Below are 25,000 nucleotides of genomic sequence, written 5' to 3'. Positions count from 1 at the left end.
CCTCAATGGACCAAGACATGCAAACTCCACACACACACACACACACACACACACACACACACACACACACACACACACACACACACACACACACACACACACACACACACATGAATCAAACCAGGAACTCTGGAGGTGCAAGGCAAATATACCAAACCACAGAGTCACCAAGTCCTCTAACATAGGACCAATAACCAATAAATCCATTACTATGCTGTTATTTAAAAACGGAATAACGTATAACATAATGATATAACCTCTAATGATATTTGTTATGGTGATGATTTTCTCCAAATTAAATCTTCAGGACAGACAATATCCTGGATTCTCTGTTACCTGACAAGCTGTATTAATCTGTATCTTATTAATATAAATAATGAAAAAAAGTGAAACAGAGCCTATATCTAAGTAACTATAAACGGATAAAAACACAATCCTTGGTAAATAAGAAAGTGCATACTTTTAACTTCAACGGCGTAACAAACTCATATTTGAAAAAAAAAAAAAAAAGTACAATTCATTCATCTTTCAGCATTATCTTTCGTTCATCAGGGCTACTTCAAGTTTGTGCAATGTAGCGTAGCAAACACTAGCAAAATGGTCTAGCCAAGTAGCCTGTGTATTGTTGGCAGGTGTGTGTATCCACACACACACACACACACACACACGCACACACACACACACACACACACACACACACACACACACACACACACACACACACACACACACACACACAGAGCAGGTGCAGTCTGGAGCAGAAGCTTCATATTAAAATGTTTCATGCGAGTGGACAGGGATGAATTTGCTACAGAATACCAGCAGCTGCCTGGAATATATGAAAAAAAAAAATCAGTTTTGAGAACAAACAAGGCTAGAGCTAAAACACTTTAAATGTACAGTAAGAAGCACTGGATTCTAAACTCGTGATGACTTAAAAAAAGGATCACCTTGGTTAATTTAATTCAGTTAATTCTGGAAAATGACAGCTTATTAGCTAGCTATGTTTGTTAGCATGCTAGTTAAGTGAGTCTATCAAGGCTATCGTTTTTACATCGAATCTATCACATGCTAGCTTATCAAAAACACAAACCTTAAAACCTTATACTAATATCCAAGGCTTATTTTAGTAAAACAAACAAACAAACAAACAAAAAACAACTATTGTTTAATTACCTTTGGCATTCTTAGCATTGAATTGTTTGTATTGGTCTAGTTAGCTTTCTAGCCTGTTAGCACATATCTAATGCATATAAACAAAGTCATGCTGTAATAAAAAGTCACTAAAAGGTTTTTCTCTCACTTTATATCTTTGAACTACAGAGTTTTATTCACCATTTGTGATTACATTATCCTTTAACTCCCAGATATCAAAAATAGTAGCTGCTACATCGTTGGAATTTATACAGTAGCTTTAAAAATAATTTGTTATTATTTTATTATTTTTAATTTGTTAGATATAACTTATTATATCTTTACTGCAGGTATTAACTCTTATTAAAAGGATTATTTGCTATGTAGTATGTATAACACGTATGTATCATTTGTAGTATGTATCATTTTGTGACTAAATAAATATTTTTTATCACTTGTAGAGTCGACGATTTAAAGGAAGTGTGTAAGTGTCCTCCGCACCTGAGGGGACGCAGAGTTCTGAGTAGTCGCAGGACACGTAGCACACCCAGGATCTTGGCTCCTCCTGCCATCGACACAACAATGTCAATCAGAGACACAAAGACAAGGAAACCATCCAGAATGTTCCAACTGCTGCGCAGGTAAGCACGATCTCCCAGGTACAAACCCATCGACACTACCTAGAGAGAGAGAGAGTAAGAGAGAGACAGACAGACAGATAGACAGAATGTTTATTTCAATCATTTTCAAAATATGACACATTTTATAACAGGGAGAAAAAGGTGTCTGCTGTCATTTTGACAGAATGCCATAAAGGCTTAGGGAGAAAGTTATGTAAGGCAAACGGTGAGAAACAAGAGGATGCAGATGATTGAAAGAAATCAGACATGACACCGATGAGACTCCGTTTTCATATGTCAAGCCCCAGAGTGGTGTGATGTGACCAGTAGAGCCATGCCGGATGCTGATCTACAAACCAGGAATTTTGAAGGCACAAGGGTTGAAACGTGTGACAGCGTCAAGACACAGTCAATCTTGACAGCTTTCTCAACGGGAGCCGATTTCTCGGGTGGATTTTGAGTTTTTTTCGTTCCCGTTGAGTTTCTGTTTCATGTTCACCTCGCTTCCTCGACCAAACAGTGTCAGTGAGAGACGCCCAGAGAAATGACAGGTAAAACTTTTTCATGCAAAACTGCAATACTTTTACAAATACTATTTATTTCATATGCTACAGTATATACAGTATTAGATGTATCATAAACATAACATTTCAAAGATACGTTTAATGTCAGGCCAATTTTCAGATTGATCAGACAAGCTTGTGGCGGCAGAGACAATATTATTTCTCGTCTAAGGAAAACTTCACATACACTACACTACCTCACATGCCAACTAAATAGCTCATAAACAATTAGCAAACTGCATATTAAAATTGAAAAAAAAAAAAAATCAGCAAAATGACATAAGTGGGAGGTCTGGTTTGTTATCCAGATATTGATGATTAATTGCAATGGACCTTTTATTGCTCTCTCTTTCTGAGCTCAACTTGTTAATGACAGACTCTGTTAGGCTTGTAATGAAGTGAGTCAGAGAAACCCAGAGAACAGTACAGATGCATTATAGAATGCCTATGAGAAATTAATGGAGTAATTAATACCATCGTCAGCTAATTACACATCTGCAGTGTGGTTTGGCGAAGTGGGAGTTTGGGGATATGGATTGGTAATCGGTAAAGCTAGAAGACATCGATTTAGATCTTATAATCTGCAATCTACTAGAATATTGTCTATTAAATCTTATGAAGGTTCATAAGGGGCCATCGAGGTCAAAGAAGTGTGGACAAAAAATGGGTGGGGGCCAGAAAAAGACTTCAAGTGGTCAAAATGATATATTTTGTACTACATATAAAGTGGATTAAAATGTCTACATACCCCTGTTGTGAAACTTTTTAAATAAGAATCTGCTCAGATCTTTTTGAACCAAGAAGATTCATGTGAAAAACGTTGAACAATGTTTAATAACCTGTTAGCACAAGTATGAACGCACCAACAGCACCATGTGGCTCTCCTCTGAATGAAATATAATGAAGTGAAATCATCGATGAAGTGAAACTGATTAACAGTAACTGAAGATCCACCTTCTCTGTAGGAATCTCATTTCTGACTGCTGAAGCCAAAGGAACACAAAGCAGGCAGGTACTAGCTGTACATTTATGAAAGGAGAGGTGTTGATCTGGAAAGAAATCCAAAAAACTTTTCAAGAAGATTAGATGTAACATGGAGCACTGTGAATGACATCATCAATGAGTGGAGAAATTCTGGAATGCAGTGAGATCACCAAGAACAGGATCCAAAATCGACAAAAGAACAAGACTAACACTTATAATCAAGGATGCCAAGAGACCTAAGGTTACATTAAAGGAGCTGCAGGAATGTCTGGATATGGGGCAGGACTAGAAACTATTTATTTTGTCAGCAAAAAAAAAAATCATGCACAACCATCTTAATCATACCAAACTATGTGGCAAAATGTGTTATGAAAACTTTAAGGGTAAATGATATGTTTGGTGTCCAAACAAAGTAAATCTTTTTATCAACGTAAGAACACAATATCCACAGTGAAGCATGTTGGCGGTAGCATCAAGCTGGGACTGGGGCTTTACTCAAGATAGAGGGAATCACAGATGGCTTAAAATGCCAATCTATTTTTGGAGCAAGCCTGCAGGCCTCAATAAACATCTAAAGATGAATAAAAAAAATTTACCTTCCAACTGTATAACAATCCAAAGCCCAAAGTAAAAAAAAAAGATCACATTTTTGGAATAGAGTCAAAGCCATTCCAAAACCCTACTGAAAACCCATGGATTTGATTAAAAAAGGATATCCACAGGAGATTGAATTGTAATTTGACAGATCCAAACAATTTTCCTAAGCGAAAAGTGGAATAAAAATGCTCAATCAAGACGTTGACATTAAGACTTTATGACATTAAAGATCTGAAAGCTACAGCTTTTCCTAAAGTCACATTATCTTAATTGGAAATCTCAGGGTAAATAAAAACTGAAAAACTTTATTTATTTATTTATTTATTTATTTATTTATTTATTTATTTATTTATTTATTTACTGTGAACAAATAAATAAATAAATAAATCAGCCAGGTTTTTTTTATAATCTGGAAATAATTAAAATGATAATAATAATAATAATAATAATAATAATAATAATAATAATAATAATTCTACATTGTTTTGTTAAAAAAAATAACTATTTTATTATCATGTACTTTTGATGGGATTTAGCAAATGGCAAATTTGCTAAATCAAATCTTCAAACCAGATTCACACCAAAACATTTTCCGTTAACTTCAGAGGATGCTGACCAGTCAAAAAAGTTTGCATAGATCAAGTTTTTAAGTTTAGCACTGCAGCTAAGTATCTAAATGAATATAGCTACAAGTGAAACATTGTTCCTAGAAATACCCTTGAACAGACTTACTTATGTTGTGGGTATGATATTTGTTACAAAATATGTCCGTAGAGTCAAAAACAATCAATTTCAAAATCCACAATTTTACCAAGTGCGGAGACGTTTTTAGAAATTTAGCCATGCATTTTGCACCATGCTTAATTGAGCCTAAGAGTTTCTCTTACATGTTAGCAACACCTTGTAGCTCAAGTGCAAAATTAAAAACTTTGCTTAATGACCTTTTTTATCCAGTGGGTAAGTTGTACTGTATACATTTTACATTTGGTTATTTGCCTACTAAGACAAGGCTCTAGTAAAGTCTAATAAATTTTGAAATCATTCCCATATTATTTGTGAGACGTTCTCCATAAGGAAGTCCATCTCACTGAGAAACCCTGGAGTGTGACAGCATGCCTAAATTATACATGACTTCAGACTATTAAAAAAGATATTTAAAGCTTGAAACTGACATTCATGCATGAATAAATAATTTCAAGAGCCATAAAGCCTAGTCTATAAAAAGCTAGAATTAAACATGCTTTTCTTTTGGAAAACCCGCAAGCATTGTCGCAGACACGGCTGGAAGCCCGTGTAGCTGAGCTAAAATGGATTGGACTCAAACTGCAGATAAACAGCAGTTTGTACGAACGTACAGTACCGTAGCGGCATATTTACCTTGACCGTCATCTCGGCTACGAAGATAGCAGTGAAGATATAGTTAGAAATGGTTAGGAAGACTCGCTCCTACAGTCAAAAAAGACAGAAAGGAAAGTAAAAGAGCAGAACATCATTATCTTCATTTTTTTACGCATCTTCTACAGTTCTAATAACAGTAAAATGGAGCACTTTGGAGCAAATAGCCGAGCAGAAACAGATGAAAGTGGCAGCATTCTCAGAGGAAAAAGTGTATGAATAATATTCGGCTTTTATTATTCCGGATAAGAGAACATGTAAATGTCAGCACGGCAAAGCATTGTCAAGCTGGTTACACCATGAAGAACAAAGCTAACAGCACGTCTCTAGAACTTTCTGTCAATAACTTCTGGATGTTTAAATGCGTTGGAAAGACTTCGCCATTTAAAATGACAAAAATTAACATAAAATTAATGTTTATGGAAACATTTTAGCAAATAAGTCTAAACTGTAAAGCAGGGCCAATTATGTCTTCTTGGAAATCATGATTTTTTACCGACTGTGTGTAGTGTTGATGGAATAACGATTAAAAAAAAACAAATCCTACCAGACTGCCTTGGTGAATCTTGGGTCTTTCAAGTGCCACTGTGATGCAGTTGAGAAAGATGAAGGCCAACACTACATAGTCAAACAGTTTATGAGCAATAATCTTCTGGCAGGTTAATCTGAACCTAGAGAGAAAGGGAAGGAGAGGTGAGTTAATGCTTCAGTTCCACCTCGATGGCATACCTTGATACCAACCTCAGCGTGAGGTAAAGGAACAGGAGGCTCGGTGTTGTATTTCTTAACGCACTTGTTAAAATAGATATTCTTTTTTTTATACAAGTCTTTTATCTGAACAAGAATCTCAGCTCTGCTTTCTTAAAAAAAAAAAAAATGGACTGTGGCATGCTGTGATTCTTCTGATTCACCTGCTTCACATGATACTCCCTAGGGCTCGATCGATACCCTAATCAAAACTACCACACCATCACCATCTCATCTTTCAACAGCCTTCACTTCAGCTTTTGTTCCGTTTCATCAAGTGCTCCATTCCCTCCATACCTCTTTTTCTTCATTCCTTTCCTGACTTGATTATCATTACCATTTTCTCGTGACCTTTGTCTCCATCTATCCACATTTTCACGAAGCAGTCAATGCCCTTTTACCTTCAACCTCTACATTCTTCTATACCATTGATCTCTCCTTCAATCGTTTTCTCCCTCCATCCCATCAACCCATATCTACGTTCTTCTACTGCCTTGTATTTCTTCTGGTCAAGATTTTTTCAGACTTTCCAATCCACTAACCTATAGTTCCATCTTCCATCCATTTGACCATCCATTGCATATATCAATCTCTTCACCCTTCCTTCCACCAATATACCCCAAACTGTCTTTTTACCTTCCACTTCACTGTCCTATTTAACTATCTCTCCATCCATTTAGCCTTCAGTCCATAATCTCTTCTTCTAATCAATCATAAACCCTCATCCTTTTCCCAATTTCCATTCCAACATCAAATACGTTTTCACTCTTCTCCCTCCATTCAACCTCTATAGACCTTGGTTTTTCCGTCCCTTAGGCCACCCTATATCTCAATTATTCCCTTCTTTTTAATCCCCATTTTTATTTCCATCTTCTGATGAAAGCTCTTCCAATCTTCACATCCTATACATCCATCTCTCCATGCTTTTTACCTTCCATCCCTCCACTCCATTGCTCAGTATCTGAATTCTTGCATTTTACCATCCTAAATCTCTACTTCTCTTCCACGTTCACCCCTATTTCTCTATTCTTTTACACTATTCCATCCCTCCATCATTTTCAACATAGATCCTACAACATCATACCAGAATTCCTTACACCATTTCATCTTCTAATTAATCATAGACCACTGGCTCTCCGTTTTTTTCTCAACGTCCATTCCAATATCATATTCTTCCATCTCTTTAGCCCTTATATCTTCTGTTCCACTATTATAGACATTGATCCCTTCATTCTTTAGGCTACCCTTTCTATTAAATCCACATCTCCTGAAGAAAGGTCTTTCCAACCATCCATTTTTTCCCCCAATGTCATAGTATACCATCCTTTTGTTTGTCCATCCTGTTTACCCTCACTCTAGGTTATTGTCTTGATGGATAAGGTGTATACGTAGGTGTATATTCTATACCCCACTTTATGACATCACAAACTCCCTCAACAGGTAAAAATTGGATGACTAATTTGGAGGCAAAAGGTGCACTCTGAATTCACCTTTATATAGTCTGGGGATTTTTTTATTTATTTATTTATTTTTTTGCATTTATATAAATTTTCCAAACCAAATAGTAGACTGATATCTAATTAGTATAAATATTTTAGATGACTCACTTGTTCTCAGGGGAAAACAGGTACACAGACCAGTCTTCCCTCGTCTCACACCAGTCCGGGCGATAAACCTCTATCATCTTCTGGATCCGAAAACATAGGCTCTTTAAAAGGAGCACATTGGCAACGAGTCAATACACACTTCACATACGTTTTTCTCGGCAAACACAACTGCAGGCATTTTTATTCCGACATGTATGTCATTTTCTTTCCAATGTTAAGTACGTTCCATTAAGTTCTATGCAATAGTCGAGCAATCTGATGCTCTTTTACAAACACAGCTATTTATGAAATGAAAGAAAGAAAGAAAGAAATGTAATGCAGAGACCATCTTAAACATCGCAGTCAGTATCAACTACTGCCTTTCACACCAGAAACCATTTGTAATGGTGCACTATAGTTAGTAATGAGGTGTTATCGTGTGTAGTGACAGAGAGAAATCTGAATCTCACATTGTCTTCCTTTCACAAGAGAAGAATCAGAAGCAGAAATAAAGTGCCGCCGGAAAGCTATTATTAAGAAGAGTGCTACGTCAGGGTTTGGTAGTGAATGGCACAAGATGCTATAATGATATACACAGAAGATGAAACTGAAATATGCTTTTTGGAAAAAAAAAAAAAAAGTTTGCTTTATTCTTTCAGATGGTTATCTTGTCATACATTTCATTTAAATGGTAGTGCATGTACAGCTTTGTGAGGCGGTCTGGGAAAACCCTTCATATGAGAAAATTTTTATATCCTTGACAACCATTATTCCTTGACAACCATGAAAGTGCTTTATCAGGTTTTGGGGGTCACGATGGAAATGTTTTGTACATTTTTCAATTTCAAAATAAAGTTAAACAAATAAACTCATTCACTTGATCAGACTTCTGGCTTTTGTAAATCTGTTGTGATGCATTACTTACATAGTCTGTCTCCTCGTCGAGGTGGGGTTTGTCCTTCCGAGCATTGAGTTGTGGATAAACCTCGCTCAGCAGTGCTCTCTGACGAATTGGCGCTTTCCCATTACAGTCCTGGTGCTGTTCCCCACACACACTTTTCTTCCTGATCAGAAGAGGGTGCTGTAGTGGGGGCCCAGGGAGCTGGAACTGCTCGGGAAGCTCGAGTGAGAGGGCACGTCGATCGCGTCGAAGGGGGTAACGCCGAGAAAGGAGGGGTGGGTGATGTGAGATATGGGGGCGTGGGGAGAGAAGGGACTCTCGCTCAGAAGGGTGGGAATGGGGACCTCGAACCCGCAGGCTACCCCCTACCGTCAAGCCCCGAGTAGCACGACCCACACTGTTCCAGCTAGAGCGGCGACTCCATACTGACTGAGGGTGGGGGCGCCCCCAGTGTCGGTACAATGAACTACGGCCATGACGCTGTAGAGAGTGAGAAACGAGAGTAGGTGCACTCTTTTACAATCTTAGTTTGTAAATGCTAGTTGTTGTTTGTTCCTATCCCTGCGTGTGTGTGCGTGTGTGTGTGTGTGTGTGTGTGTGTGTGTGTGTGTGTGTGTACTTGGCTATAGTGCCTTACAAAGATAATTGCAGGCTGTATATGTTTGCTGTAAAAGAGGACAATTGCCCATATTTAGTACCAGTGGAGGTAACGAAACAGTTGCCATAGAAACCATGTTAACTGTTATTAAGTCATCTAAAATTACTTTAAGCAGGGGGCGATACCATGTGCCAACAGGAGACACGGTGCACACACTTGCTACATGGTAAGTGTCAAATAAAACATAACGCTGTGACAACTTGACTCAAGACAAAAATGGTGCAAAATATGGTGTATTTCTGGGGAGCAATTGTGACCAAAACTGCAAAATACTGTAAATGGAGCAAACAATTTCTCTCTGTGTGTGTGTGTGTGTGTGTGTGTGTGTGTGTGTGTGTGTGTGTGTGTGTGTGTGTGTGTGTGTGTGTGTGTGTACTGGTGGCCGCATGCTGTATTCCATGCACAGTTCTCACATAAAAATCAGCTCTCACTAGCATGGTTAATCTCGTGATCTCCCATCCATGGTGCGTCACAACACTATATTTAAACCATCGAGCTTTCTCTCCTCCATTTTTCTCTCTATCTCTCTCTATCTATGACTGTCTCAATTAAAGAGGAGTTGCTATGGAAACCCCACAGTCATGGTTTGGTTTGGTATCTAACCCAGGGAGTTTTGGTCTCACTAACATGCTCTTACACACACACACACACACACACACACACACACACACACACACACACACACACACACACACACTGTGGACGCTCACAGGGAGAGCCAGGGCACTCTCTGGCCGAGTGATTTCTAATCAAAGCGATAATTATCGCAAATGTTTCATTGACTCATTAGCGGTATGTGACTTTCCAGAAGAAGCAGCCAGCTCGTACAGAGGGCTGATGGGAACCACACACACACTCAATGGGCTAACAATTGGCGATTTGAGTCCAACTTTGCCTCATAAGTGACTAATCTGTCCAGAGCTGAGCATGAGGCTTAGACGCTAGTCAGTACTGAATCAGCAACAGGATAAGCACTCGATATTTCTCTCTTGTTTCTTTACAAATGCCCAAAATCACACCCGAATGTAATTTTGCTCATTTCATGAAAATGTGCAATTACAGTGTTATTCCCAACGACTGGATCTAGATTTGCTATGGGCAAGTACTGCTATATTGTGTTGTTTTCTGCACTTCATTCATTTCTGGTGAGGGTGAATTTTTAGGCTGCTGAACCTAAATTCACACCGTAGCTAGAATTTATCACCAGCTATCTTTTGGAAGAACGGAGATTGTTCCTCCAGTACGGGTACAGTAGGGATCTGTGACGAATCTGTGCCAAGACCTATTGAATCCGACAGTTCAAAGACACTTTGCGTTTATTTTTCAATTTCTGTCAACCGAGTGGATCTGGATTGCATTTTGATACCAATTCTGACATTTGAAAGGTGATTGCTTTGACAGATTGTTTGGCATTTAGCTCTCACCAGTGAGAAGGAACGTTGCTCCAGGCTGCTTTTGCCCAGACTCGTGACACTGCTCTTATGAGATTCCTCATCCAAATTTATCATTCCGCCTCCTATGGGGTTCATCTCCAGGTGTCCATTAGGGGTCAAAGCACAAAGTTTAGGATCTGGAAAGAAACAGGGTGCATGAGTACATGAGTCAGCTAAAAAAAAACAACTGATTGTTAAAACAAATAAACAGAGACAGCAAATTTCAGAAAATGTATTAGAAAAGAAATCCAAGCCACCTGCATGACAAACTATTTATATAAGGGGCAGGAAGTCGATGTAACCAGCTGACTGGCGGTTTCCTGTTTATGGACTGAAATAGAGTGAAAAAGCTACTTTGAATTCGTCACATTAGAAACTTACACTGAAACTCGGTTGAGGCCAGCTAGTGGATTTACTTTACATTTAAAGCATTTAGCAGACGCCCTTATCCAGAGCGACTTACATTTTTATACAACTGAGCAATTGAGGGTTAAGGGATCTCCTCAGGGGCACAGAAGTGGCAGCTTGGGAATCAAACTCACAACCTTCTGATTGGTAGCCCAACACCTTAACCACTAGGCTATCACATTCTCCAACTTTGAGTTCTTCTCCCACAGTTTTCTAAACATTCATTCATTCATTCATTCATTCATTCATTCATTCATTCATTCATTCATTCTCTACCGCTTATCCGAACTCCTCGTGTCATGGGGCATCAAGGCAGGACCAGTGCCAACCCATCACAGGGCACACACTCTCATTCACTCACACACTACGGACAATTTTCCAGAGATGCCAATCAACCTACCATGCATGTCTTTGGACCGGGGAAGGAAACCGGAGTACCCGGAGGAAACCCCCGAGGCACGGGGAGAACATGCAAACTCCACACACACAAGGCGGAGGCGAGAATCGAACCCCCAACCCTGAAGGTATGAGGCGAACGTGCTAACCACTAAGCCACCGTGCCCCCGTTTTCTAAACAGTGTTGGCTTTATTGTTAATTTTTCAACCATATGTTAAGTTTGGTGAAAAGAGATACAGTATGTTCGTCAGTGAGGAAAATGAGAAAAGAATGGAAAATTGACCCATACCCGGAGCTTCCATAGTGACTGTTTTTTGTTTCTGCTTGATCTTACTGATGCACAAGATAACCTACACAGCACATCATGATTTACACATCATAGTAAAGGATCTTTGCATTGTGCAAAAAGCAAGACGCTGAGATGGAAACTGAAAGCACCAAATGATCTGGTTCAGCTGAGGAGAGAAACAGGGATGAGAGAAAATAAAAGGGCTAGAGATGGGTTTTAGAGAGAACAGGAGTCTGGGTCCATGCTGGGTTAAGCGCGGACGAACCGAGACAACCAACCCTCTTTTTACAGTGTCGGCTGAGTAGAGTGGAGGTAAGCAGTGAAGTAGGTCAAGTGAGGTAATTGGAGCCAGGAAATAGGAAATGGACAAGAGAGATGAGTGGCCTTTTGTGGGCTTAATTTAAGCCAAAAATAACAGGAACCTTGGGTTGACTCATAATGATCAATTCAAATGAAGTCCTACTACAAAAAAAGGAAAATTATACCATTATTAAGAACCATAGAAAAAGATAAAAACCTAATATTTCGATGTAAACTTATTCTGGAGAGAAATCTTATTCTGGAAAAGGTACAGAATGTAAAAGAAACTCAGAGTGCAGAAGGATTTATAATGTAAAAGCTAATCATTACTTTGGTGAAGGATTGCAGAAGGGACTTATGTTGTGTAAGCTGGAGAAGAAACTATGCTGAAGAAGAAGGGACTCTGTGTGTAGAAGGGGCTCATCCTGAGCACAGGAGAAAATAGGGCAAGTATTGGCGAATGATAAAAGGCTTGATTTGGAAAAGATTCACGTTGAAGAGCTACTCTTTTGTCTAAAATGGGTAAATTGTTGGATGTTATGGGCATACTGGATAATGAGGAAAGTACTAGAGCAATAAGGAGAATGGACTCATATGCAGTACAACCTGTAGAAGGGACTCATAGCTGAGAAACAAGGACTCACCAAGGAGAAAGAGCTCATACTGGGTACTGGGAAAATGGACATATAATAGAGACCTAAGTAGTTCTCCTAGATAAAATACTCATAGTTGAGAAGAAATGACTCATCATGGAGCACAGGGTTATACCAGGTACTGGAGAAAGGGACATATAATAAAGAGTCCTCGTAGATAATGGAGTCATGTTGACAAATAAGTACTCGTCCTGGAGAATGGGGCAAGACCAGATACTGGAGAACGTGATATACATAATTAAGAAAGAAGTCCTCCTGGAGAAGAGCCTCATAGTTGAAGAAAAGACTCGTCCTTGAGAATAGGTACTGAAGAAAGGCACATATCATAGAGAAGAGTTTTCCAAAATAAGGTTTTATAGTTAAAAAGGAAGGACTCACCCTGGAGAATGAACTTGTATTGGATAGTGGAGAAAGGGACTCATAGAGGAGAGGAGACATATATGCTGAAGAACGGAATAACAGAAATACCGAATAACAGAGATAATAGAAATGAAAAGAACGAGCTGGAACTCATACCGGGGAAGGAATATGGAAATGCTGAATAAGAGACTCATATTGGAGAGAAAGAAGGAAATCATGTTGCTATAGGTATTATCCGATTCTGTCCTTAAATCATTGGTTGCACTGGTTGTAAAACATTGGTCGCACTGCAAATGCCATTAATGCGAACCTACCAGAGAGCTGGAGCGAGTCCTTGTGTCTATCACTTCCATCATAGTTGGAGGACGACCCGTCATCGTCTGAATATGAGCGATTAGCATCACCCTGATGGAGCAGGAGACATATCAAGGAAGTGGAGTTAAATAGGACAAAAGGTTGTAAAGTTACTGCAACAGTTACTGTTTTTTTAACAATGCTTTTAACAATTCTAGAGGAAAAATCCAGCCCGGTTGCCTTGCCTCTGCTTGAAATCCCTCTACCAGAATGGCAACAAGTAAGTTAAAAAGCACATAGTTTCCAAACGTCATGAGAGCCACGAAATAAAGAGCTGCCAGAGGAGAGGTGGAGGCCATGCCGTTATACAGCACTACATTCCAGTCTTCCTGAGTCAGGATCTACAAGGGATACACATATAAACATATATTTAAATAGATGGTGAGTTTCTGATATAGGAAATTGGCAATGTTTTCTTGTAACATGAGTGCAATACCTGAAAAACAGTCACTATGGCCCATAATAGAGAGTCAAAGTTCTTCCTGTCGGGAACTGTGTCTCCAGCGTCTGTCTTCAGACTGAACTTACAGCCGAATATATGCATTCCCAAGATACTGGAATGAGAGAGATATAAGGACAGCTGCAGAAAGTAGCATTTGCACATCTATTTCTTAAAACTCGATCCATTTAATGGTATTTGCCAACTAATTGACCTTTCTTCAGTTCACACTACACTACAGGTGGATCTTTGATAACGATGTCCATTGCTCAGATTTCACCAGTAGGTTGGTTTGCTTTCCAATTTGTCTAATTAAATTTACAACATGAAGGTTTTGTTATTTATTTATTTATTTATTTATTTATTTATTTATTTATTTTACTTGTACGTGACTACTATAATGTATACATGTATATTTGTAGCGTTAGGCATAACCTCTGAGGCTTGTACCTTTACAAACTTTTATTCTAGACATCGGTTGATGGGATCGATAATTCAGGGTTTTTTTTTTTTTAGTGAAGTGTTTCAAGTTAATTCACTCAGCTGAGCAGAATCAGCGAGCGAGTAAAGCGATTATGTTTGACGAGTTCATCAACAATAATTGAACATGGCTAAAAGCGATGAGGTTCTATTCACTGAGTGAGTCGATTGTGTCGATGGTTCAACGCGTGCGCATTATTGACTCGGGGTTTGGCTCATTACTCATTAGTTATTTTGTGCCTAGTTAGAATTTTCGGGTTCATGGATATAGCACATAAAGGAAGCCAAGCCAGTAGTTCAACACTAGTTCAATAGCTAGCTTTATATTAGTTGTTGTTGATATATTGGACCATGTGGTGTTTTGTGTTACAATGAAATGAAAGGAAAGAAAATTGATGAAGTCAAGTAACTTGCTAGGTAACAGTAGCTCAAATGCCTTATAACTTCGATATGATGGATTTCCTAGTGTGAGATGAGTTAACATTTCCAATACCAGGTTATTTCTAGTGTTCTGCTGGACATTATATTTCCCAAAGCTGTATAATCTCACTTCTCTACATTTGCTATTGTGTGTGTGTGTGTGTGTGTGTGTGTGTGTGTGTGTGTGTGTGTGTGTGTACTGAGAATAGGCTGTTATTTGTCTTTAGGTTTCTGGGTCACCATGACAGAACTAAGGGACCCAGAAGTAGGAAAAATGTGAAGCAATGGAACCGAACTTCAGGTCCCTGTAGCAGCAGGTAGGTGTGTGTGGGTGTGTGTGTATGCTGTGTGTGTGTGTGCTCAGTGTGTGCATCCCATGATCTGAGACAAATAGAGAAGAGCATGGACTCCATTTGTCTTCATCTTTCACCCGGTCACTACCCAATTTCTCCATCATCCTGTGTACATTTTTCCTCATTTCATTTGTTTCCTGTCCTGCCTCCTCATCACCTTAATCCCATCAATCCTTTGGCTGTTTGTGTTTCAGTCTCTTTCTTTAAATGTCTCTGTCCCTCTCACACCGATTGATGCTGGAAAACCCATTTTCACCTGTGCTGGAACTCTTTCAATTCTCAGAAATTTGACGACTCCACACCCACCTGAAGATGAAGATGAAGAGCATAAGCAGCATGCAGAATGTGGCCACGTTGTCCATGGTTTTCATCAGGACAACGAGCTGCCGGCGCAGTGCAGGCATGAAGCGCACCAGCTTTAACACGCGGAGCAGCCTGAACGTCCTCAACACGCTCAGACCGCCGTCGGACTGTCCGACAATCTCACACACGCTGCGGAAAGAAAGAGACAACCAGAGAGACTGAGAAGGAGGGAGGGATGGAAGAAAAGAAGAAGGGACAAAGGGATGAACACATCTATTCCAGTTAAAAACAGAGAGAGAGAAGGAAGGTTACAGAGATAGAAATACACAGATGGACAGTGGGCGTTAAGTATATATATAAAAAAGGAACAGGCTGCTAACTAAAAGAACGATACGGGTGGAATATTCCAGACACAATTCGGCTCTACGGGATGGGGCTTTTAATCTGTATAGAGATGATTGATTTGACAAATTGTGACTGACATTTTTGCTTCAACAATTAGAAATAACCAAAAAATTCTCAAGAATGAAATTATAATTTGCTTTTGAGTTTTGTTAAGGTGTAAATCCTTTTCATTCATTCATTCATTCATTCATTTTCTACCGCTTATCTGAACTACCTCGGGTCACGGGGAGCCTGTGCCTATCTCAGGTGTCATCGGGCATCAAGGCAGGATACACCCTGGACGGAGTGCCAACCCATCACAGGGCTCACACACACTCTCATTCACTCACACACACACACTACGGGCAATTTTCCAGAGATGCCAATCAACCTACTATGCATGTCTTTGGACCGGGGGGAGGAAACCGGAGTACCCGGAGGAAACCCCCGAGGCACGGAGAGGTGGAGGCGGGAATCGAACCCCCATCCCTGGAGGTGTGAGGCAAACGTGCTAAATACTAAGCCAACGTGCGCCCACGGTATAAATCGAAAAAGCTAAATTACACTATACAAGTATGTTTTTTTTTAATTCAACAGCATTTGTACTTTTTTCTCACAGCATTCTCTGGGACTAAGGATTAAGCTACCACTGGCAAAAAAAAAAAAAACCTAGTTCAAACAGAACAGCCTTAATTCATTTCCTTAAAGCTGGAGACTGCGATCACGGCTTCAAACCCAGCGATCGAGCACGGATTGTTGAAGAATTCTGACACGAGGCTCAGATGAGCTTGAATCGTCTTATCTTATAATTATCACCTGGACTGGAACAGCGAAGAAGAGAAAACAGCGTTCAGCTTACTTTGATCCGAATATAACCGCCATAATGAGTCCGGATTTAGTGTATAATACTTCAGGTGTTGTGCTTAACCGATCGTGCTCCGTCGTACATCCTCACCTCATTTCTGCAGTGTGTTTGTACAGGAAGAAGTAACACAACCGTAGGAACTCCGACCCAATTTACAAATAACCAAATTTCTGACAGCTGAGTCGCACCGAGCCTTGACTCTCACCTGATGATAACGATGATGCCGTCGAAAATGTTGTACGGGTTGTGCAGGTAGTTGAAACAGCCGAAGGCAGTCAGCTTCAGGATCATCTCCAAGGCAAACATGCTGGTGAAGACGATGTTGCAGATCTCCAGAACGTTAGTCAGCTCCTCGGGCTGAGAGGAAAATAAGTGGAAAAAGGAAGATTCGGGATTCTTTTAGCCTCGTTCAATTTAACTGCCGGATGTTCTACAGAGCCTCGGCGTTTCTTTTGATTCATTTTATAGCAGAACAAATCATACATACAGCATGTCGTCAGTTTAATAGGTACACCATATAGTTATATAGCAAATATTAAAATCACAATTTTTCTGACAAATTCACACCTTTTGACTCATTTTGACATTCCTAATATTTTATCCTAGTGATCACAGGATGAAAAAAGTCTGAGACTGAGATACGACCTCATACGACACTGTGTAACGTGATGTGATCGTCTGCATCATTGATCTATGATCTTTAACGCACTTTTATTCTTTGGTTAAACTTCTTTTTGTTTTTCTCATCTTTGTGCACTGCCATTAACACAGATTGTGGTTAAATGCTTACAAATGCTCTTCTCTGTTAGTCATGATGCGATGGTGCAGGTGCATTCAAGAGTAAATATCAGACTAAAAACTGAATTGATTAGCCTTAGGTCCATTTTGCTAATTATCCATCAACTTGATCAAAGCCGGTCATTTAGCATTTGAAGATATCACACTTAGCTAACAAGGTTTAAGTCACCTTTCCAGGTGTGGGGATAGCCACAATACGGATTTGACAGGAAAAGAAAGGAAAGGAAAGGAAAGAAGAAAGGAAGGAAGGAATAGATTTTGTAAGGGAGGAAGGATGGAAGGAAGGGACCAATAGAGGGAGGGAGGATGGAAGGGCAGAAGGAAGGAAGGAAGGAAGGAAGGAAGGAAGGAAGGAAGGAAGGAAGGAAGGAAAAGGGGATGGAGTTCGTGGATCATAATGAATGAGGAGTAAGGCAAATGTTATTGATTTATGTAGCGTAATGAGGTAGGAAAGGAAGCATGAGGAATTCAATGCAAAGTCGTAATTAAGAAGTGAATTAATTAAGTAATGGAAAAGTGAATTAAGGAATTGAATTCATGCATAAATGTAATTGAAGTAATTAATTACTTAATGTATGAATTAATGAATTAATTAATTAATTAAGTAATGTCATAATTTATTATTTTATCAATGAATTATAATTAAGTATAATTAAATTAATTAATTAATTAGGGGGTGGTCCTTCTCCTTCCTTTCATTCCCTCCTTCTTACTCTTCCTTTCCTTCCTTCCTCCCTCCCTTCTTCCTTCCTTTCCTTCTTCCTACCTTCCTTCCTTCCTTTCCTCCTCCTTTCTTCCTCCCTTCCTTCCTTCTTCCTTCCTTCTTTTCTTTCTTTCTTCTCTCCCTCTTCCTCCTCCTTCCTTCCTTCCTTTTCCTCTTTCTTTCTTCCTCCATTCCTTCCTTCTTCAGCTATTTATTTCTTTCTTCCTTATTTCTTCCTTCCTTCCCTTCCTTCCTCCTTCCTTCCTTCTTTCCTTCTTCCTTCCTTCCTTCCTCCCTTCCTTCCTTCCTTCCTTTCCTCCCCTTTTCTTCCTTTCTTTTCTTCCTCCCCTTTCCTACTTCCTTCCTTCCTTCCCTTCCTTCCTTCCTTTCCGACTTTTCCTCCCTTCTTCTTCCTCCCTTCCTTCCTTCCTTTCTTCTTCCTTCTCTTTATTTCTTTCTTTCTTTTTTCCTTCCTTCCTTCATTCCGTTTCCTTCCTTCCTTCCTTCCTTCCTTCTTCCTTCCTTCATTCCTTCATCTCTTTCCTTTCTTATCTTTCTTTTTACTTCCTCCTTCCTCCTTCCCTCCGTCTTCTTTCCGCCACTTTACATTTATGGAATTTTAGCAGAATTACATACTGTACCGTAGGAAAGCCAGTTTAATTCCTCTGCTTTCACTTTACTCATTATCTCACAGAACTCTCAGCACACACCCAAAGCACTTGGAACTTATTCAGTGCACAATGAGAAGAAGATACCACCTAAATTGACCTTTGATGAGATGCATTTCACTGTTAGTCGGAGAAAAACTAAAACACTAAGAGCACAAGAAATATCAAAACCCTAAAAAAGCCCACATGTAAAATAATGATGGTCCTGTTTAAGTGCTGTTCGGGAGCTCCTGGCTTCTGATAAAGATGTCATTACTGTGAATACTGCATTCCTTTCCTCTCATCCATTAGACTATAGAAAGACACATGAAGTAATAGCGTGTAAAAACGTCTAATAATAAACGCACATAGACTTAAAGATTTACAGCAAGAACAAAAACCGTAGCTGCGGTATCTGAGCTCGCATCTCTTTAAGTCTCTGTGGACTTTTTTATTTATTTTTATTTATGCTGTTACCAGGAAATTCGGTCGTGCCAATCCCGCAATCAATCCCCTTTGTTGATTAGACAGAGCAAAGGTTTAAGAGGGTCACCATGTGCTCGCTTAGTAACCCGCAGACATACAGGGTTGATAAAAGGATTTGAACAGTGCTTCAGGTAGAATTAGGACCTTCATCAGTTCTGCTAATGACTGAGTACGATTAATGGAGAAAATGAACAAGAACTAAAAAAAATATATTTTGTTTAAAGAAATGTGAAAGTCGTCACTAACCTAAGCTGGCTGTTTTATTTATTAATCAAATGAGCACAATTTGGAAAATGGATACAGAATAAATATCTATAATGTGTTAGTTCTAAAGCTGAGTTCTTCTCAGGAAGTTTTATGAAAAGCACTCTTATGAAAAGCATCCATCCATCCATCCATCTATCTATCTATCTATCTATCTATCTATCTATCTATCTATCTATCTATCTATCTATCTATCTATCTATCTATCTATCTATCTATCTATCTATCTATCTATCTATCTATCTATCTATCATGTTAGTTTATAACAACAGAAAACAGAAAAACCAAAGCATGTAAATGTGTACAGAAACTCTTACTCTGAATGAAACTCTGAACAATAAAAATGTGTGTGTGTGTGTGTGTGTGTGTGTGTGTGTGTGTGTGTGTGTGTGTGTGTGTGTGTGTGTGTGTGTGTGTGTGTGTGTGTGTGTGGTATTAGAGGTAGGCAGGTGTGTGTTTTTTTTTGTTCTTCCATCATCACTAACAAATCCACCCTTAAGATTGTGACAATCAAGCCAAGTGTGTTTGTGTGTGTGTGTGTGTGTGTGTGTGTGTGTGTGTGTGTGTGTGTGTGTGTGTTTGTGTGTGTGTGTGTGTGTGTGTGTGTGTGTGTGTGTGTGTGTGTGTGTGTGTGTGTGTTTGTGTGTGTGTGTGTGTGTGTGTGTGTGTGTGTGTGTGTGTGTTTACCTGCTCATGATGTTCGATGCCCATGCTGATTGTATTGATGAGAATGGCAATCATGATGCCTCGGTTGAAGTATTTGCTCTCTACAATTCCCCACAGTTTAATTCTTATCTCTATCCACAGCTCTTTACACTTTCCCTTACACACCCGCTCTTCCTTCTGTTCTCCTGATTGACCAGCATGTCCATCTGTGTCCTCCAGTGCACCCTCCTCTGCCTCCTGTTTGACCACCATCCCTGAGGGACCTGCACCATCTCTGAGAGACAAGGCCATGCAGTGAGGACAGTCCTCGGAGACGGGGGGTGAAAAAACATTAGAACTTTCCGGAGGAGCCCGGTTAGGCTTTGTGTGATGGGGACATTGGGAAACTTGAGCTAAAATAAAAAAATAAAAATAAAGAAATGGTTTAAGTATCCAGCATATCACCAATCACCAATCATCCATCCATCCATCCATCCATCCATCCATCCATCCATCCATCCATCCATCATTTATGTAACCAGGTCCAGGTCATGTACCCACCATCTATTAGTCTATTTATACATCTTCATTATACATTCATATTCTGACCTTTTCATCCATCCATCCGACTATCAATCCATGGATACATCCATCCATATGTCCATCTGTTGCCATTTCTTCACATATCTCTATCATCCATCCATCCATCCATCCATCCATCCATCCATCCATTCATCTCTCCATTTATTGCCATTTTTTCACACATCCACCCATCTCTCCATTCATACTTTTATCCATCCCTCCATCCATCCACAAATGCATCTATCTGATAAGATTCCGCCATCTTTTCTTTCCACCTACCTTCTGCCTTCTTTCTTATTCATTCATTTTTTAATCCTTCAAACATACAGTATATACACCAAAATCATCTACCTCTCCTTTACACCTTCCTCACTGTATCCCTAGGTCTATACATTTCCTTTCTACTTCATCCTTCCATCCCTTTGTCTTTCTCAACACAATACTCATTCCTCCCCAAACATATTATATACAGTATCTATCCATGGATTTCCTCATTCATACTTCCGTCCACTCATCCACAAAACCCCTCTCACCCTGATGTTGCCTTCTTTCTCCACCATTGACGTTGGTTTGTGACTGGGTGGGCGTGGTCTGCTGTGGGCGTGGTCTCAGTGCCCGGAAGAAGGCAGCAGACCGGCGACGGGCTTTACGCAGCACGTGACAGGTCAGCTGAAAGAGCTCCTCATAACAGTCTCCCGGCTCTGCCAGCGATGCCAACGTGCTGGAGGACAGACAGCGGGCACGCTGCTCCTGCATCAGCTGGTGTTCCCGTTGTTTCGTCTCAGAGAACTGAGTGGCTATGACCACCAGGCACAGATTAATCATGAAGAAAGAGCCCACCTGATAAATATAAGGGGAAGCGTGAGAGCGAATGACAAATTAAATAAATAAATAAATAAATAAATAAATAAATAAATAAATAATCAATTAAAATGAACTGTTAATCGTAAACACTCTTATTTACTGTTTTTTTGGAAAGAAATAAGGAAGATAAATAACAAACAGACAGACAGACAGACAGACAGACAGACAGAAACCAAAAGAAAAAAAAAATTAAAAGAGACAGAGAAAACAGAAAAAGAGGGGGAAAGAGATACTGAATGTTACATAAAACGAGAGAATGAAATGCAGAGAGACAGAAAAAGTGACAGGGAGAGAAATAAAGTAAGGCAGAAAGGAAAAGGAAAAGGAAAAGAGAATAGCTGTGTGAGACAGGAGGGGGGAAAAAGGGAGGAAAATCGTCTCAACAGCATCGATAAAGATGAGCCAGAGAGGACAGGACACCTGCTCAAGTGTCCTCCGTAGTAAATAAGGAAGATTAATGAACCACGCTGACAATCCTGGGAAGACGTATTGAGTGATGGAGACACAAGTAAAAGGAAGAAACAAAAGAAAATGATTTTATTTCTATAAAAAAAATGTTCATTACAGGTCATCTGTTTGATATGGGATTTGTTAGTGTAGTATCTGAGTAACACAAAAATCTAATCCAATGTTTGCTTTATCTAATTTAGTGATATATAATCAATATTTAATCTTTACCTACAGATCATTCTTAAGGTCTGTAATAATATTATCGGATGAATATCTGGATTTAAAAACGCGATCGTTTGACGTTTCATTGAGCCAGGACATCTAATCTGGTATGTATTTGGTCCTGAATGCTTTTCCTTGTCTTGCATCTTTTTTTCCCTAACATTACTCTTGAGATTATTGTGAAGTCTTGCCAATCATTCCATGTTAAGCGAGGTCTGAGTATTCTTCTTCTTCTTCTTCTTCTTCTTCTTCTTCTTCTTCTTCTTCTTCTTCTTCTTCTTCTTATTATTATTATTATTATTATTATTATTATTCCTGGCTGCCTTGTTGTTTCTTTGACCCTTGCTATGGTCCTTGATATTGTTTGCTCCTACCTACAGTATCAGTGTACTAACCAGTGCCTGACTTCGCCGATTCCCTATAAAATCCTTATCAGTAAACCTGATGCAAATGGATCCTATCTCATTATTACACAGCTTCTTTTAACCTTGATTTTGTTTTCCCCATTTAATTATTTTGCTTCAATGCATAAATCAATACACTGATCTTTTTTTGTGTGTGTATAGACTGGACTTTCATCGGCTAATCACAAGAAGGCGTAGACTTTGTGCTTTAAAAACACCGTTAAAAATACATGAATTAAATGAAAATTTTTAAATAATATATTTTTTTATTGTTTCTGATAGTTTTGATCATTGATATTTTGTTGGAATGATTTCAGAGCATAATATGCATCAGACCTAAAATGAAAAACAAACAAACAAACAAAACAAACAAACAAACAAAACAAACAAACAAACAAATAAACAAATACATAAATAAATAAATAAATAAATAAATAAATAAATAAATAAATAAATAAATAAATAAGAAAAGTATAATCCGATTCTCGTGAAAAGTTTAAAAGTTTATTTTGGGATAAAAATATGTACTATTTCTTCCAACTTACTTTGTATAAACATCAAACCAAATCCAACTACATCATCCTGCTTCTTTCTAATTTATGCGAATTTCTCATGAGAGGTGGCTATGTGTTTTAGTTAACAAGACATTTCTAAAGCTTGTTTTATACCAGAGGCTTCGCAGCATGACAGACAAAGAGAAACATTTCTGCAGTGCTTTTGTTTTTTATGCAGGTGGTAAGTCAAAAATGTCACGGGTGTGTTCTTTGTACATGCCTTCACAGTAGAAAGCTGCTTGTGGCGACAAAAAAAAAAAATAAAGTAATAAAATAAAAAACAAGGTTGAAGCATGAAATAGAGCTTTGTGCGTGCACCGCGGGTTTAAAATCCTACATTAATGTCAACGTATTCATACAACTATGAAACAAAACAATAAAGACAAACACAACTTCGGTCTCATGTTTGCTCTGCTTTGTCCTAGTAGATACTACATGCTATTATCTGCAAAGTTTGTGCCACTTTTTTGGGGATTTTTTGAGGGGGGAATGAATCTGGGTTACTTCGTTTTTAAGTAAGTCACAAAACAGCGATAGACAAATTTGGATGTAAATTTAAATCCCTAATGGAAAAACCAGAAGAAAATATGGTGCGGAAACTCTCTGAGACGACACGATGAAGGAGCTGTGAGAGGAACCAGACTCCAAAGGGAACCCATTCTCTTCTAGGTAACACCAGACAGTGAGATTATAAATCATTACAGTATACAGCTCTAGAAGATTAAAAGAAAACAGCACTAAAAGTGTTGAAAGGATTTCAGTAGAAGCACAATGTGAAATTGTCTTAATTGTCTTATAGTCTTAGAAGTTCTCAGCAGTGAATAATTCATTCCCTTATTTGTTCAAGTGGCTGGGGGGGGGCATAAACTTTTGTTTAGATGGCTTCTCATGACCACTGCTTTGATTCAAATCTTATAACGACTACAGCTTATTTTCCGATGAATTCTGATGTTTGCATTGTATTTTATCATTATATGATTTTTTTTTCTCACATTATTGTGCCTTTAGCATATCTTCACCATGGCATGACTGAGACCTGGATCATGGCAAAAAAGTTTGCAAATCGCAGAAGTGGAGATTTAAACCTCTTGCGTCATGTCATCTTAAACTCTAACCCTTTGATTCTGTGAGTTTACTGAAACCTCACTCATTAATCTTTATAATATTATCTATTGCTTGGCATTTGCACCATTAAAAGAGCTGGACATTCTTCTTAATCTTTTACCTTCTGACATGACCTTAGTCACTCTTCTTGGAGACTCTAATCTCTCTCGTCATTACCTGACATCCACTAACTTCCCTTTGACAAACAAGTGAGGAAACATTCTGGACTGAATCTTTAGTCAGATAATCGCTTTGCTCCTTTCACCCTTTCTCACCTTGTCAACAACCCCTACATTCCCCTACTGCCTACCTTTCATCTTCTCACCAATCACAGCCAGGCAGAGCTGCATGTATCCCTGACGATTTGTCCCCTTGTCAATATCTTACCATTTTTCTGCATTGAGAACCTTCACAGCAATAAGACCCAGCCATTTCTCTCCATTGAGGCTACTCAGGTACTTGTTCAGGCCCTTCTTAGCTAGAGACCTGATTACTGAAACTTGCATTTGGCCGGTCCTCCCCTGCATGCTCTCAGGCCCTTGAGAAACGATCCAGGGCCCACATCACCCCATTGATGTGTTTTCACCATCAGACTTTAAACACTTATACTTGCTTACTAAGCTCTAAGCTAACCAAAAGCCAAAGCCAAAAATT

The 25,000-nt window shown here is 39.0% G+C and overlaps 1 protein-coding gene across 2 annotated transcripts in view; it reads right to left on the bottom strand.

Moving 5' to 3' along the window:
• The window catches only part of cacna1ia (calcium voltage-gated channel subunit alpha1 Ia), a 203,121-nt gene that overhangs the window by 32,808 nt on the left and 145,313 nt on the right, over window positions 1–25,000 (bottom strand). For both annotated transcript variants that reach the window (XM_047814307.1, XM_047814306.1), the window contains exons 9-21: window positions 21,282–21,588; window positions 20,209–20,579; window positions 16,829–16,980; window positions 15,378–15,563; window positions 13,816–13,933; window positions 13,565–13,720; window positions 13,340–13,430; window positions 10,610–10,755; window positions 8,552–9,007; window positions 7,648–7,748; window positions 5,841–5,964; window positions 5,276–5,344; window positions 1,636–1,814 (exon numbers count right to left, since the gene is read on the bottom strand). In XM_047814307.1, coding sequence (XP_047670263.1) covers window positions 1,636–1,814; window positions 5,276–5,344; window positions 5,841–5,964; window positions 7,648–7,748; window positions 8,552–9,007; window positions 10,610–10,755; window positions 13,340–13,430; window positions 13,565–13,720; window positions 13,816–13,933; window positions 15,378–15,563; window positions 16,829–16,980; window positions 20,209–20,579; window positions 21,282–21,588 — 2,456 coding nt within the window. The remainder of the gene's footprint in view (window positions 1–1,635; window positions 1,815–5,275; window positions 5,345–5,840; window positions 5,965–7,647; window positions 7,749–8,551; window positions 9,008–10,609; window positions 10,756–13,339; window positions 13,431–13,564; window positions 13,721–13,815; window positions 13,934–15,377; window positions 15,564–16,828; window positions 16,981–20,208; window positions 20,580–21,281; window positions 21,589–25,000) is intronic.

Source organism: Tachysurus fulvidraco, chromosome 5 (genome assembly GCF_022655615.1).
Source record: "Tachysurus fulvidraco isolate hzauxx_2018 chromosome 5, HZAU_PFXX_2.0, whole genome shotgun sequence".
Lineage (NCBI taxonomy): Eukaryota > Metazoa > Chordata > Actinopteri > Siluriformes > Bagridae > Tachysurus > Tachysurus fulvidraco.
The sequence above is the reverse complement of the archived record's forward strand: the minus strand, read 5'-3'. Positions and strand labels throughout refer to the sequence as shown.